Source organism: Sinohyriopsis cumingii, chromosome 16 (assembly GCF_028554795.1).
Source record: "Sinohyriopsis cumingii isolate HCF-2022 chromosome 16, ASM2855479v2, whole genome shotgun sequence".
NCBI lineage: Eukaryota > Metazoa > Mollusca > Bivalvia > Unionida > Unionidae > Sinohyriopsis > Sinohyriopsis cumingii.
This window is the reverse complement of record NC_142976.1, coordinates 37,437,191-37,453,109: the sequence shown is the minus strand read 5'-3', so window position 1 is coordinate 37,453,109 and position 15,919 is coordinate 37,437,191. Positions and strand designations below refer to the sequence as shown.

Sequence of the window (15,919 nt, the reverse complement as noted above, 5' to 3'; positions counted from 1 at the left end):
TAGATGCTTGCAGGTCAATCTTGGGTTGAAATAACTATCATTGGCTGATAGATCTCAACATTGCTTCATTCATTTTTATGCAAGTTTGTCACATATAATTACATTACTCATTTCCGACCATAAGAAACAAAAACATATTGGTTAAACAATTATTGCAGACATCTTGCCCTTATGATATAAAAATAAAATAAGCTGTGATTCTGAAGTTAAAATCATCCGTCATAGTAAAAGACTATAGTACAAGTCACATAGCTCATGTGCGTGGTCTAAGTCACTTTTTGCACTACAGGTGTCATTTTGGACAATACGATTACACATACCTTTAAATGGCATTTATTTACTTTATTTTGCACCTTGGTCCATCAAAATTCCATTGAAGATTATTGTATAAATTCCTCTAAAAATGCTTAATGGTTAATTCATTGATAATGTACTTAACCTTTTTGGCATAGTCAAGCAAGCGGGGTGATCTCATTTAAACTGGTTTCGTCGAATGCTGCGACGTAAGATAGAACGTGTCTGCGGTAGGGAAAAGTTTGTACTTCAAACATAACTTAGATTCGACAATGTCGTCATTATAAACAAAGCCTGTGGAAACACTGGCAGGAAAAAATCGGCACACAACTCCAATAAATGGAAGGTAATTTTGTAACTTCATATATATCTTCTGTATGGTATGTCGTTTTTTATTTCAGTTTGTACATAATACCTTTTTGTCCCATACAAATATGTGGTTTCATACACGTAAATGACTAGAAAGATGGCTGTCAATTCAGATATATTTTACTTAGAAGCATGCGACTTGTTAGTTTACATGATCATACACTTGATTCCCCAAGCACTAGGAATTGTTCAATCCAATATCAATTTTCTTGACCCAGTGTAATGCCAAACTGCCATTGTAAAAGTCCATAGTGATTGAGAAAAAAAATTCTGGAAATTTTGTTACGACAGTTAATGTGTAGGTCACTCAAAAATCACGATTGAATAAACTTTGTTATGACTATATTTTACATTTAAATTTTAAAAATAAAATTATTTTTAAAAATTATATCAGTAAATGTGCTTACATGATGTTATGTGTATTTAATTTAATTGTTTGTTAGTTTCAGAATAATATTTCATTACATGATATTGTAATGTAACATTGTATGCTGGACTTGACCTTGTCCAAAACTGAGCTCGTTTCTTTTTGACCTGATTGACTTTTTAAAATAAAAATTATTTCATATTATGTCAACAACTAATACTTAGCTAAATTACTCTCTATGTGTATGAGCTTAATATCAGGATTATTATTCAGGTAGACAAGAAGGAGTAAATATATTTATTTGGGTCAGGTTTTTGAAATTTCCTTAGTGAATTTTACAGGTTATTGTGTTGTAAGTAAACAAGGCTCATTAGATCATTCTGGTTGGTTATTTTCCATTAGGTAATGTTTTTCTTTAGAAAATGCTAATTGTGAACTGAGGTCAAGTAGAGAACTATATAATCTTGTAATTGTGCAGACTTGGTCATTCGTGCTTTAACATCTAGCACTTTCAAGTTGTATTATGTTGTGACCAGTTTGGGCTGAATTTTATTTTATTGAAATTATTGAAATTCAAGTGATTATTTTCTCTGAAAATGCAAAAGTGTTCAGATAATATTCTTGGATAAAAAGACATTCACTAGAATTTATAATGAATTCAGACTTGTAATTATATTACTATGATTCAACAAAAGACTTGACACATCAGCACTCTATTTGACATACCCTTGGCACTGTATTTGTATATTGTAGGGCAGTATCTCCCGTTTTAGTCATAACGTTATCACCAGACTTAATACATTGTTTTAAGAAGACAGGAAAGATATTGGAAAACAAAACTGTTAGCTGTCAAGGTAACATTGGCAAAATATGAACATTTGATACTCTGAAACAATTGCTTCTTATTAGAACCCCACCCACCTTGATATGAAGTTTTTGTGGTATATTGGAGATAGCTTATCTGTCTCTGTCCTATAGCCATCTGTCTCTCTCTTGTTTGCTTAATATCACCTGATCTCAGAGACATTATCAGTAAAACAAATCATGTGTGTGTGTATCATGACTAGATACTACCCTGTAATATGTATGGAATCTGTGAGGAGCATTTTTATTTTAAATTGTTTCAGTCCATCACTCTTAAACATACATAATACCCAGGGAAGGCAGTTTTTAAAAAATATATGCCAGGGTACTTTGATTTCACAGAGTTCTTATTAAAATGATATGAAAATTCTAAATTGCATCTACGGTTGAGTACCCCATTTTAAAAGTGCCTTCCGTTTGTCCCATTTATGTTTTAATGGAACAGCCACCAGTTGATATCACCTGAACCATTTGAGATATCTTCATGAAATTTGGTATGTTCTTGTATCATAAAGATTTTTTGTCCCATTCAAGATTTGGTATTGTCAGTTTGATACTTTTAGAGTTGTCTCCCCAACCTTGAAAATTGTATGTAAACTTATTTTCTGATTAACTATTTGCATATCATTATGAAGCTTGGAAGACTCGTGTTTTATGAGTAGACATTGTGGCTTGTATAAAAGAAGGGCTCTGGCTTATCATCAGTTTATGAATTTTCTCCTTTTTTTTATAAAAGCAAAGTTGTCCTTCCAACTGTCCATTACTTTTGACTGTATCTTCCAGAACATTTAAGATATCTTCATGAAATCTCGTATGCATTGTCTTTTGGAGTAGATATATTCCAGAAATACTCACATACTGACATGTAATTTTAAATCTCTCATATTGCTTTTAACTAGTCTTTGTACTGTGGATTATATGAAGGATACCATGAAATTTCTTGTCACTATGAAATTATTGCCTTTTTCAGGTATCATGAGATATTTTTCATGATTGACACTTGCCAGGCAGAATCTATGTTCCAAAAGTTTTATTCTCCAAATATTCTGGCAGTTGCCAGTAGCAAAGTTGGGGAAGATTCATTGTCAGTAAGTAAAATATTTCCAAAAAAAAAAAATATTTCCAAAAAATTAATGTTTCCAGTTTCATGCTAAAAATAGGGGTCAACCAATCAGAATAAGATTTTTAATACTAATTTTAGCTCACCTGACTGTAAGACCAAGCGAGCTTGTTGTATGGTCCTGCCTTCATCTGTCAACAGCTCATATTTATTTCAGAAAAACCACTGGACCAATTTTAACCAAATTGGGCACAGTGTATTGTGACATGATGGGCATCGGATCTATACCAATGATGTCAGTTTGCCATCAGTAATGGCTGCCATTGCTAAAAATAGTAAAAACTTTGAACTACTTCACAAAATTCGCCAATCAAAATTTGATCAGATGTGACAGAAAGTGTCCTGTCTGTCTGGAAATTTCATCAGGTATGACAGAAAGTGTCCTGTCTGTCTGGAAGACTATTCAAATTTTCTTCAGATGATGCTGATCTGCCTTCAAATATGGCCACTGTTTCTAAAGATAAAACATCAACTGTTGCTGAAAATAGAATCTTTGAATGACTTTCCCAAAACCACATTTTTAACCACAAAAAAGAATCTGATCAAACTTGACAGAAAGCATCCTGCCATGAAGACCATTCAGATTTGTACACATGATACTAATCCACTATCAGATGTTGCCACAGTTACTGAAAATAGATAAACCTTAAAATTACTTAATTTCCAAAACCACTGAATATATGGTTCGTACATTTCCATGAAAACCTTAAAAGTAATGAATTTTGGCTTTTAAAATTCAGAGTATCAAAATCAGTGTAAATATACATTTTATATTTTAATTATAAAATCCTTGAAAATCATTTTTGCTCCCACTAAAATTATTCTGAACCATATTTTACACCATTTTCTTACATTTGGTTCCCAGAATATTGTCATGGCTGGTTCATTAACAGACTTGTTCTCTTGTGTTGCAGATGTCTTATGTTTCAGAGTTTTGCTTTGTATCAATTTTCACTTTTACTGTCCTGATATGAGGTCATAGAAATCTGTTTTTTTAGCTTTAGAATGTGCTAGAAAAGTCCTTGAAGTTTTTACTTCATTGGAAGCATGTGAGCCCTTTGAATTGAATTTGACCAAACTTAATAGAAAGCATCCTGGCATAAAGACCTTTCAGGCTTATACAAATTATGCCAAGCCACCATCAGATATGGCCACCATTGCTAAAAACAGTAAAACCTATCAACAACTTCTCAAACATAGCTCCCCACAATTGGACCAAATTTACCAGAGAGTATCCTGACATAAAAGGCTTTAAGTTTTGTATAGCTAATGTTGAATTGCCATCAAATGTGGCCACCATTACTGACAACCTTTATACAACTTCTTCCAACAAAAAAAAACAATGAACATAATTTGATCTCATTTCAGAGAAAGCTTCTGGCATGAAGACCTTTCAGAATTTATACAAATGATGATGATAGACTATCACACCTACTGAAACTAGGAAAACTGTTACATGTCTTCTCCAAAGCATCATGGGATGGAGGCCTTTCAAAATGTTTACAAATGATGCTGTTTGACCATCAAATAGGGCCACACCTATTGAAACTAGAAAAACCATTACATGTCATTTTCTTCAAAGCATCATAGCATAGTATTGGGCAAATATTTCTAAAATGCCATCAAATATGAATGAAAATACCAAATCTTGAGAATCCTTGAAACAGTTGTTTTCATCCACAAATCAACAGCATTGGATGAGACTTTATCACAAACCTTAACACGGAGTTGGATTTTTTTTTGCCACTTGTATTTGACTGTTAGGCAGATGTCAGCCAGGCCTTACCCCCCATTATAATAGTACTTGGGGCATGTTGCATTGCTGATGTCCACATGAATTTGACTATTAGACCGATGTCAGATAACCCTTACCCCCATTGTAATAGTACTTGGGGCATGTTGCATTGCTGGTGTCCACTTGAATTTGACTATTAGACCGATGTCAGACAAGCCATACCTCCATTGTAATAGTACATGGGGCATGTTGCATTGCTGGTGTCCACTTGAATTTGACTATTATACAGATGTCAGGCAAGCCTTACCCCAATTGGAATAGTACTTGGGGCATGTTGCATTACTGGTGTCCACTTGAGTTTGACTATTAGGCAGATGTCAGGCAAGCCTTACCCCCATTGTAATAGTACTTGGGGCATGTTGCATTGCTGGTGTCCACTTGCATTTGACTATTAGGCAGATGTCAGGCAAGCCTTACCCCCATTTTAATAGTACTTGGGGCATGTTTCATTGCTGGTGTCCACTTGAATTTGACTATTAGACAGATGTCAGGCAAGCCTTACCCCCATTGTAATAGTACTTGGGGCATATTGCATTACTTGTGTTCACTTGCATTTGACTATTAGGCAGATGTCAGACAAGCCATACCCCCATTGTAATAGTACATGGGGCATGTTGCATTGCTGGTGTCCGCTTGAATTTGACTATTATACAGATGTCAGCCAAGCCTTACCCCAATTGTAATAGTACTTGGGGCATGTTGCATTACTGGTGTCCACTTGAGTTTGACTATTAGGCAGATGTCAGGCAAGCCTTACCCCCATTATAATAGTACTTGGGGCATGTTGCATTGCTGGTGTCCGCTTGAATTTGACTATTAGGCAGATGTCAGGCAAGCCTTACCCCCATTGTAATAGTACTTGGGGCATGTTGCATTACTGGTGTCCACTTGCATTTGACTATTAGGCAGATGTCATGCAAGCCTTACCCCCATTGTAATAGTACTTGGGGCATGTTGCATTGCTGGTGCCCACTTGAGTTTGACTACAAGGCAGATGTCAGCCAAGCCTTACCCCCATTGTAATAGTACTTGGGGCATGTTGCATTGCTGGTGCCCACTTGAGTTTGACTATCAGGCAGATGTCATGCAAGCCTTAACCCCATTGTAATAGTACTTGGGGCATGTTGCATTGCTGGTGTCCACTTGAGTTTGACTGTAAGGCAGATGTCAGCCAAGCCTTACCCCAATTGTAATAGTACTTGGGGCATGTTGCATTGCTGGTGTCCACTTGCATTTGACTGTTAGGCAGATGTCAGCCAAGCCTTACCCCCATTGTAATAGTACTTGGGGCATGTTGCATTGCTGGTGTCCACTTGAATTTGACTATTAGGCAGATATCAGCCAAGCCTTACCCCAATTGTAATAGTACTTGGGGCATGTTGCATTGCTGGTGTCCACTTGCATTTGACTATAAGGCAGATGTCAGCCAAGCCTTACCCCAGTTGTAATAGTACTTGGGGCATGTTGCATTGCTGGTGTCCACTTGCATTTGACTGTTTCAGGGTTCATATGGTCTTGAAAGGTCTTTGAGAGTTTGAAAAAAATGAGGTAGCATTTTCAAGGCCTTGAAATCGAGCAGATTACCCTGAGGTCTTTAAAAGTCTCTGAAAATTGAAATAAACCCAAAAATTTTAATTTCTTTCCATAATCACAAATAAAGTTGTCCAAGGTTGTTAGATTCAGATTTATTGTCTGACTATACCAACCTGCTTGTATTCCCCTACCGATTTCAATAATGGAAACCTTTAATGTGATAAAAGGTGCAAGGAACTTAATCAATTCATTCTTTGGTTTATAATTTCTAACCTGACCGAGTAGAGTGACCCTAACACCATCATCATCTGTGCATTTCATGTTTAACATAAATTTTCAGTATAATAGACAGCCATGCTCGAGATCCATTTCCAGTTCCTGGACAAGTCCGTTTTCAGCAATGGGGTGTATGCACGACTACAGAGATATATATACATATGTTGTCTGCTTCTGATATTTACAGTGTCGAATCAAGCAAAGGAAAAGAACAACAACAACAGATTTGCCTTTCATGTGGATTTAACAAGTGGTTTAATGTCTGTGTTCATGTTTGCAAAGGGTTATAATTTCAAACTCTCAACGTAATTTGTAATTTACGGAATTATCCAGCAGTTACTGAATAGGATGAATTAGGTCATTATGTTGTCTGATGGAAATAAAGTAGCCCATAGTGTACACAATATAGCGCTGTGTTAGTATGGAAAGTCCGTTAAGTATGAAAGGTGTATGGGGATGCCAGTATTAGTGCCATTCTGGTCAGATTCAGGTTATAAATTATAAATTAATGATTCAGTTGACTTAGTTCTGTTCACTTTTATCACATTAAATGTTTTTATTGAAATCGTTAGGATTTCGGGTACAAACAGGGATGTATAGTCAAGACTAGAGTCAAGTTTTCCTGGGTTTTTTTCTTTTGATTACCCGTTCAGTTTCATTGCCACCGCAATAACAAACAAGCATTTGTTTGGCTATCCAAAGTTGGCCTTGGTGATGACTTCAATAACACGTGCACTTTTCATCAAAGCAAGCCGGCTAACACCCTTCGTCAAAGGAAGTCAGTAACTATTTTCAGCACATTTGTTGTTTTCTAATTTCATGGTGTTTGTTTTTCGTAATCTTATCATTATATATGTTTTTAAATGTTATCTAATGTTGTAAAGCACTTAGAGCTTCTAAAGATTAGGTGCTATACAAAGTCCTCATTATTATTATTATTATTATTATATTACTATTTATATTATTACAAATTGCCTAAGGTCGTTAGATTCAGATGTAGTAGGTTTTCCTGGCTTCTTACTTTTGATGAATCGTTCAATTTGATTGGACTAGTCCATCAGCTTTGGCCAATCAAATGTTCATTACACTAATTCATGATTTTTTTTAACAAGACTTCAGCTAATTTAATTTTGGTTATTTTGAACAAGCGCTTACACTGTGTAGAAAGCTGCATCTTGAAGCTGACATTGCTAGCCTACATGTTTCCTCTGTTCAAAAGGCAGAAGAAGCAGAGTTAAAAGGACTCATTATGCTTGTCACAGAGTCAAATGCTCTTAAGAGCAGAGGAAAAGATGACAGTGGTGGCTTCTCTTTCCAAAATGAATGAAGAGAAAAAACAGCAACTATAATAATACATATAAAGTAGTGCTGATGTCTGGTACGAGAACAATTTATTTTGTATTAAATCTGATGCATAAGTTACATATTTCTGAAATAACAATGAATGTTAACCTATCTTCCAGATCATTAGGAAATTAATTATAATTTTGACATCATTAAACAATATTGTAGTATTTTGCATTCATTGTTTTCTCATATAACCTGTATACAAAATTTTAGCGAAAATAGGTCTTGGAAATCTTTATTTGTGGTCTTTGAAAGTTTGGGAAAAGCCTTTGAATTTATCATTCAGAGTTCCGTATGAACCCTGTATTAGGCAGATGTCAGCCAATCCTTACCCCCTATTGTAATAGTACTTTGGGCATGTTGCATTGCTGGTGCCCATTTGAATTTGACTATAAGGCAGATGTCAGCCAAGCCTTACCCCAATTGTAATAGTACTTGGGGCATGTTGCATTGCTGGTGTCCACTATTTTCAATCTCTACTCCAATAAGACTGAGACAGTTTTGATTCAACTGGAAAGTTTCTGGGGACATGCTGTTTCAAAATTATATTCTAGGATGGCTCCCATAGCAAAGTTATTTTCAACTTCTGATCAGCTGAATCAATTTTGGTGAAAATTAGATGGGATATTTCTTAAAATAATCTATAAAAATATATTGTCTCTTGTGGGTCCTCTAGCAACTGGCATCCTGAACAATTATGTGAAAAATCCATTTTCAACTTTTCTTGAATGGTTGAGCCAATATTAGTCAATTAAGTTTGGAATGTTTTTTTTTTTTTTTTAACATAAGCCATAAGCTTGATCAGAATTGTATTTCAGATGGATGCCCTTCAGATGTTCTGGCTTCCATAGGAAACAGAAGGAAAACATGTTTTAAAATTATCAGAACAGTGGAGCTAGTTTTGATCACACATGGTAGGAATATTTCTTTCCATAGCAACATTGTGGCTTCCTTGGCAACCATGTGAAAAACCTATTTTCAACTTCTTTAGAAAAGTTGAGCCAATTTTTATCACACGTGGTAGGAACATTTCATAGCATATGATCTTTTGAACTGGTTTTGGGATGGCTTTTTGGCAAAGGTGTGACTTCCATAACATCCACATGAAAACCTATTTTTAGATTCTTTGGACTGATTTGATCAAACTCAGTATGAATGTTTCTTATGTCATGCAGTATCAGATCTGTATGCAGAGTGGTTCTCCTAGCAACAGTGGTTTTTATAGAATTCATGTGGGAATTTTTTTCTTAACATTTCTTGAACATTTGAGCTCAATTTTTATTAATTTTTGTCAGAGAAATTCATATAAATATGTTCTACCAGATTTTTTTTCCCCATGGTGGCTCCCTGGCAGTTGTGTAACTTTCATAGCAACGTGATGGAGAAACTTATTGTCAATGCTTCTTTTGAACTGCTGAGTCATTTCTCATCAAATTCATTAGGTATTTTAATAGGACAAGTTCTTCTACAAGCAGCAATATAGTCTCCATAGCAACCAGGTGGAAAAATATTTTTGATTTCTTTTCCAGAACAGCTGAGTTAATTTGATAAAACTTGTTAGGAATGATTCTTAGGACATGTTTTTTCCCAGAATTTGTTTGGGTTGGAACCCTAGCAGTGATGTGGTTTCAACCAAGTAGAAACCTGTTCTTGTCTTCTTTATCAGCATGACTCAGCCAAATTTGATTTAACATGTATATATGACCCAGTTTAGATTTTCAATCCATGCAGTAATTAGTATTTTAACATGATTTGGAACTTTTGGGAGACTTTTTGGTATTCTGTGGCTCATGCACTTCTTCACAAGAAAAATATATACAAATGTAAGGCACTTTGAACTAAAACAGACAATTCATGAATTATGTGTACTTGATTATGGAATTTAGCATTTTCACATTTTGTAGTAATTAAATTTATTGTAATTGATGTATCCCACATGTAGTTGGAATGCCTTGATGAATGGTGTGTGATGTTATTTTGTATACAACATGTATGTGTATACAATGATAGCTTTTTTTATTTCAATCATATTGTTGGAAAAGCTTAAATAAATTCCATTGGATGCCATATATTGATTCCTTTTCCAGCACCATGTGGATCCAGCTATAGGTGTGTATGTTATCGACAGATATACCTACTATGCCCTTGAGTTCCTTGAAAATGTGCAACCAGGCAGCAAGAAAACTATGGATCAGTTTGTGAGTTCTTTCTAAATCATTAATAGTAGATCGTACAAGATCAATTTTTTTTTTTCATTCTGCATATTTTACTTGCAATCTTAAGTATTTTAGCCTCAGTGGGTCAATAAACTTGTTACATGGTTAGGTCCAGAAATGTTAATTTTTTGGTCTGGAAAAGGTCTGAAATCTTTTTCTAAATTTGTGCCAGGAACCTTGATTTTGAAACAGTATAAATGACATAATACAAAACATTTACCATACTATGATACTGTAGATATAAAGACACAGGATGCATTTTGAAACAGTGTAACTGGTGTAATACAACCCATTTACCATACTGTGATGATGTAGATATAAAGATACAAGATGCATTTTGAAACAGTATAACTGGTGTAATACAACAAATTTTCCATACTGTAATACTGTAAGCATAAAGTTACATTTTGAAATGGTATAAATGGTGATATACAATAAATTTTCCATACTATGATACTGTAGATACAGAGATACAAGATGCATTTTGAAACAGTATAAATGATTTTCCATACATAAAAAAAATCTACTAATTCATTGACACTTCTAGATGAATTCCTGCCTTTACATGTTTATCCGCAATCATTTGCTAGTTGTGGGGTTTTCAAATTATGTCTTGCTTGGAATGTACTTAAATTTGGACATTTATATACTCCTCTGTAAAACAAACATTTTTGTGACGTAATATTTGACTATTTTTTACTTTCTGCATTTTTACAGGTAAAATATTCCTATATATTTGTATCCTGTCCATTTTATTCATCCTGTCTGTTCATAAAGATTTGAGATTCTACATCATAATTCTTAAACTGTTCAAGGTATCTCATTGAAATTTAGTAATAATATTTGGAGTATTGGTTCAGATTTTGTTTGTTCATCTTTCTTTAGGTTTGAATATTTTTATTTTTATCTATTTTTCTTTCCCTCCCTCCCTCCCTCCATCCATCAGCAGCACTCATTTCAGGAGCATAACTCATAAATTACTCAAGGGATCTCTTTGAAACTTGGTAAATATATTTGACTAATCCAGTTGTGCCATTTGGAATTCACACTTTTTCAATTTCAATATTTTAATGTTTTGGTCAATTTATTATCCATCCATCCACTTTTATACTTTTTTGTTTCTGGGGCAAAACGCCTGTTATTCACAGTTTTTGTTTCAGTATTTTTAGCGTTATTAATTAACGTTTTGGTCACTTTGTCAATTTAGTCTCCATCCTTCCTTTGCAGTTTCCTTCCTGGAACAAAACTCATGCTGCCTATCATTTCCAAATATAGTTTGTAAATGCAGCAATTTTAGCAGGGCAGGGGAGGTTGATGATTCCATCTTGGGGTTTTAGGTCACCTCCGTGAAGATGTTAGCTTTTGTAGTGTCAGCGTTCTTGCAGATAAAGGCATATCCAAGCAGTTAACTCAGGATTTTTGCATACTTTATAAATACTATTGTATTTGGAATCGTGAAACTTGGTGAGGGGATGCAAACATCCATATCATGAAAGTAGGTCACTGAGCTATATTTCAAATTTCACACGCTTTAGTTACATTGGTGTTTTAAATTTATTTCTCAAGCTCACTTCCTGATAGAATCATGAAACTAGGTAATTACATGCATCTCTATTAGTACAACACATTCTTACAACAAAAAAAAGCTCAATGTGACCTACATTTCACATTTTACTGGCTTAGGTTAAGCTTTTGCATTTAGGTCATGATTACATAAGGGTTTTTTGCTGTATATTAACTGTCATACGTAAATTCGTGAATTATGGCAAGGGAATTTGGTTTGATGAGAACTACAACCTTTTTACAAAAGCAAGTCACTGTGACCTGTATTTCATGCTGCACTGACTTTTGCTTTCACCTAATAAAGGGAGCTTTAGTAGCTTAGTTGGTTGAGTGTTTGACTCATAATCCAAAGGTAGTAGGTTCATCACTTTTTTCCATGAGAAATGCATTTAGCTCCCATTGCCTTGGCATGATCCATTTTTTGCCAAAATGTGTTAAAAGTGCTGTTAGAACCAACAACAAAACATTGTCATAGCAGGCATAGGTTTAAAGAGTCACTGGATTGACCCAGTATTTTACTCTCTAAGGACATGCTATATGTTTCTCCTTACTCTTTATTTAACACTTTGCAGTAATCATGTGTCATTAGCAATTATCTGTCATTTGTAATGTCTCGTGTTAAGAGAGTAGTATTTATATCAGGACCAATACCATAACATACCCCAAATGGTGACCAAGGTACAGATTCATGCATTTCCTCCTCTTCTTGCACCACCTATTTCCCATTCTTCATACATTATTATGATGGGATTCAGCGGGGAAAGAATTCTTTTATCATAAATTCTTTCTCAGAGAATACTTACATGACCACATTACATTTGAGACACACACACACACACACACACACACAGAGCTACCTCCTTGCAAAAGTTGCAAATCCTCATTAATCTATTGCTCAAGCTTAAACTGAAGAACGCCTGGCATGTTGGTAGTCCGATAGCAATTACATGGGTTGGTAATTATAAAAGCATCTTTGAAGAGTTACATCCCATAGATACTGTTAGTTTTTTTGTAGTATTATATTATAAATACATTTTTAAAAAATTTGTCTTTCTGGGAATGGCTGGATTCAGGCAATAATAGAGGTTAATTCTTGACACTAATTTGATTGGAAACATTATTTTCAATATGATTTCATTACCAGTGCATATCTCTCAAAACTGCTCAAGATATTTTGACCAAACCAGATATGTCGGGTAAATTGCATGGAGGTACCTTTTGATACTTTGAATTTTCCACATTCAGTATTTTTAGTGTTAGTATGGAAACAGAGTGTTGCATAGGTAGTATAAAAATTGAGAGTATTGAACAATATGGTACCGGTATAGGTAATATACAAATTGAAGGTACTGTACAATGGGGTATAGGCATATGTAGTATAAAATTGAGAGTACTGTACAATGTGGTATAGGAATAGGTAGTTAAAAAATTGAGTACTGTACTGTGGGGTATAGGCATAGGTAGTGGAGGAAGAACCCGGGAAAACCCTGGAAAGAACCACCGACCCACGAGAAGCTACTGGCAAGCTTTCTCACATACCTACATTGGCTGAATCCGAGACTTGAACCGGCGCAGACAGAGGTGAGATGGCAGTGATCCGTAATGGAGAGCGCTTTAGACCACTCGGCCACTCGGGGCCCCTACAATGGGGTATATGAATAGGTAGTTTAAAAATTGAGAGTACTGTACAATGGGGTATAGGCATAGGTAGTTTAAAAATTGAGAGTACTGTACAATGTGGTATAGGCATAGGTAGTATAAAATTGAGAGTACTGTACAGTGGGGTATAGGCATAAGTAGTATAAATTTGAGAGTACTGTACAATGGGGTATATGCATAGGTAGTTAAAAATTGAGAGTACTGTACAATGTGGTATAGGCATGGGTAGTTTAAAAATTGAGAGTACTGTACAATGTGGTATAGGCATAGGTAGTATAAAATTGAGAGTACTGTACAATGGGGTATAGGCATAGGTAGTATAAACTTGAGAGTACTGTACAATGGGGTATAGGCATAAGTAGTTTAAAAATTGAGAGTGCTGAACAATGGGCTATAGGCATAGGTAGTTTAAAAATTGAGAGTGCTGTACAATGGGGTATATGAATAGGTAGTTTAAAAATTGAGAGTGCTGTACAATGGGGTATAGGCATAGGTAGTTAAAAAAATTGAGAGTGCAGTTTAAAACTTGAGAGTACTGTACAGTGGGGTATAGGCATAGGTAGTTTAAAAATTGAGAGTACTGTACAATGGGGTATAGGCATAGGTAGTTTAAAAATTGAGAGTGCTGAACAATGGGGTATAGGCATAGGTAGTTTAAAACTTGAGAGTACTGTACAATGGGGTATAGGCATAGGTAGTTTAAAAATTGAGAGTACTGTACAATGGGGTATAGGCATAGGTAGTTTAAAAATTGAGAGTGCTGGATACCAAACATGCAACAACACTAAAATATTTGTTTGTAAAAATGTGATAACGATCATTTTCAGAGTTTTGACTAGAAATAATGAACTTAATCTGCAAAACTTGGAAAGGATTTAAAAGTCTCTAAAAATCATCCAATGAGGCAAATACTTAGAATTTATACACATCTAGAATAAACTCTTACTCAACCATCTATTTAAGAAATATAAAAGTTGATGATGTTATTGATTAAAATTCATTTGTGTGAAAGGTTGTTTTCCAGAACTTATTCTTACTTTCCCATCCAACACTAATTGTAAGAATCACAGACTGAGACCAATCTGTTTTCCCAGTTGTAAGTGTTTTTAGTATAAAATTGATTTATTAATATAAAAGTGTTTATTAGTATAAAAGAGAGTGAACCTCTTGCATAACTTTGATCTAACCAAATAGAAAAGAAACGAACTTTCTGTGGAAATGTTGCACTTTCTGTGAACAAAGTTCTAAATATTCTTTTCAGAACATCATTTCCATTAAAGTTAAATATTGATAGCCTTGAGTTAGCACTCACCTAATCAGGTGAGTAGTGGACAATTTACTTCACTGCTGAAAATTTTATCTTGTCATTTTAGTTGGGCTAATGAATTTTCATCCCCAATTTCAAAGATCACATTGCAAGGTCAGTGTTAGGAATTTATTATTACAGAAATATATGCTCTGTGGTACTTCATTACATCAGTTTTGAATTGATGGTAAAGTTGGTTACTGTGTTGTGCCTGATATTTATGCTGCCAGAAGTTGCAGGTTTTTAAAAGGAGTCTCAGTCAGTATTATACATCTAAACCAGATTTACAACAGGGCCAAATGTTTAAAAGCTATGCAGTACCATGGCAACCATATTCCTTGAAATGTAATATTTACAGGTGATGTTATGTCTCTGTTCTCTAATTTTTAACTGTTTTACATAACATTTGATGATTACAGTCAAACCTGTGTATAAGGTATACTTGGGGATCCATCTTTAACAGCAGGTGCTATCTTTATGTACAGGTAAATAGGTGTCAATTTATGTATGAACAGAGCGCATGAAGCTTGGTTTTGAGACAGTATAGCAGGTATGGCTGGTATCATAATGTACTGTTCCTGAAAGCCTCTATTTATTATTACAGTTTAAAGTGTGCCCAAAGATCCAGTGTCAGTCCACAGTGAGTGTCAGGACTGATCTATTCCAAAGGGACCCCAAGAAAACCATAATTACAGATTTCTTTGGCAGTGTGCGGAATGTAGAGTTATTGACAGAAACATTGAATCTTCAGGATTCCACAGCAGAGTATTCATGCAGGTAGGTGTTTTCCAGAGCATATTTATCTTGTGTTATTCTCTCAATTTAGTGTCAGATATTGTTAACCATTCCATCCATCTGTCTCTTTGAAACTCTATCTCCTAAACTGCTGGGTGAATATTCAGAAATTCGCCAAACTTAGTACACCATCTCTTCATTCTTCATATAGTAACAACTGACAAGAATTTATTGTGTCAAATGTACAAAAGTTTCAAGTACAATGCTATATTTATGTGATAACTTTTGGCTTAGCATAATATTTTTTGACCGGCCTGTCTGTCCATATCTGTTTAATTTTCCTTTCCCACATGATGACTTCAGTTTTGTAGCACCTACCTTTGCCAAACTTTACAGGTAGGTACTTCTTGATGAAAGAAAGAAACCTAACAATTTTGATGTCAGCATGTCAGAGGTCAAGGACACTAACTGAAGG

The 15,919-nt window shown here is 34.8% G+C and overlaps 1 protein-coding gene across 1 annotated transcript in view; it reads left to right on the top strand.

The window, feature by feature from the left end:
• LOC149780224 (GPI-anchor transamidase-like) overlaps window positions 1–15,919 on the top strand; it is a 45,113-nt gene that overhangs the window by 22,129 nt on the left and 7,065 nt on the right. Inside the window, exons 7-9 of the mRNA XM_089936984.1 lie at window positions 2,865–2,982; window positions 10,053–10,163; window positions 15,314–15,486. Coding sequence (XP_089793110.1) covers window positions 2,865–2,982; window positions 10,053–10,163; window positions 15,314–15,486 — 402 coding nt within the window. The remainder of the gene's footprint in view (window positions 1–2,864; window positions 2,983–10,052; window positions 10,164–15,313; window positions 15,487–15,919) is intronic.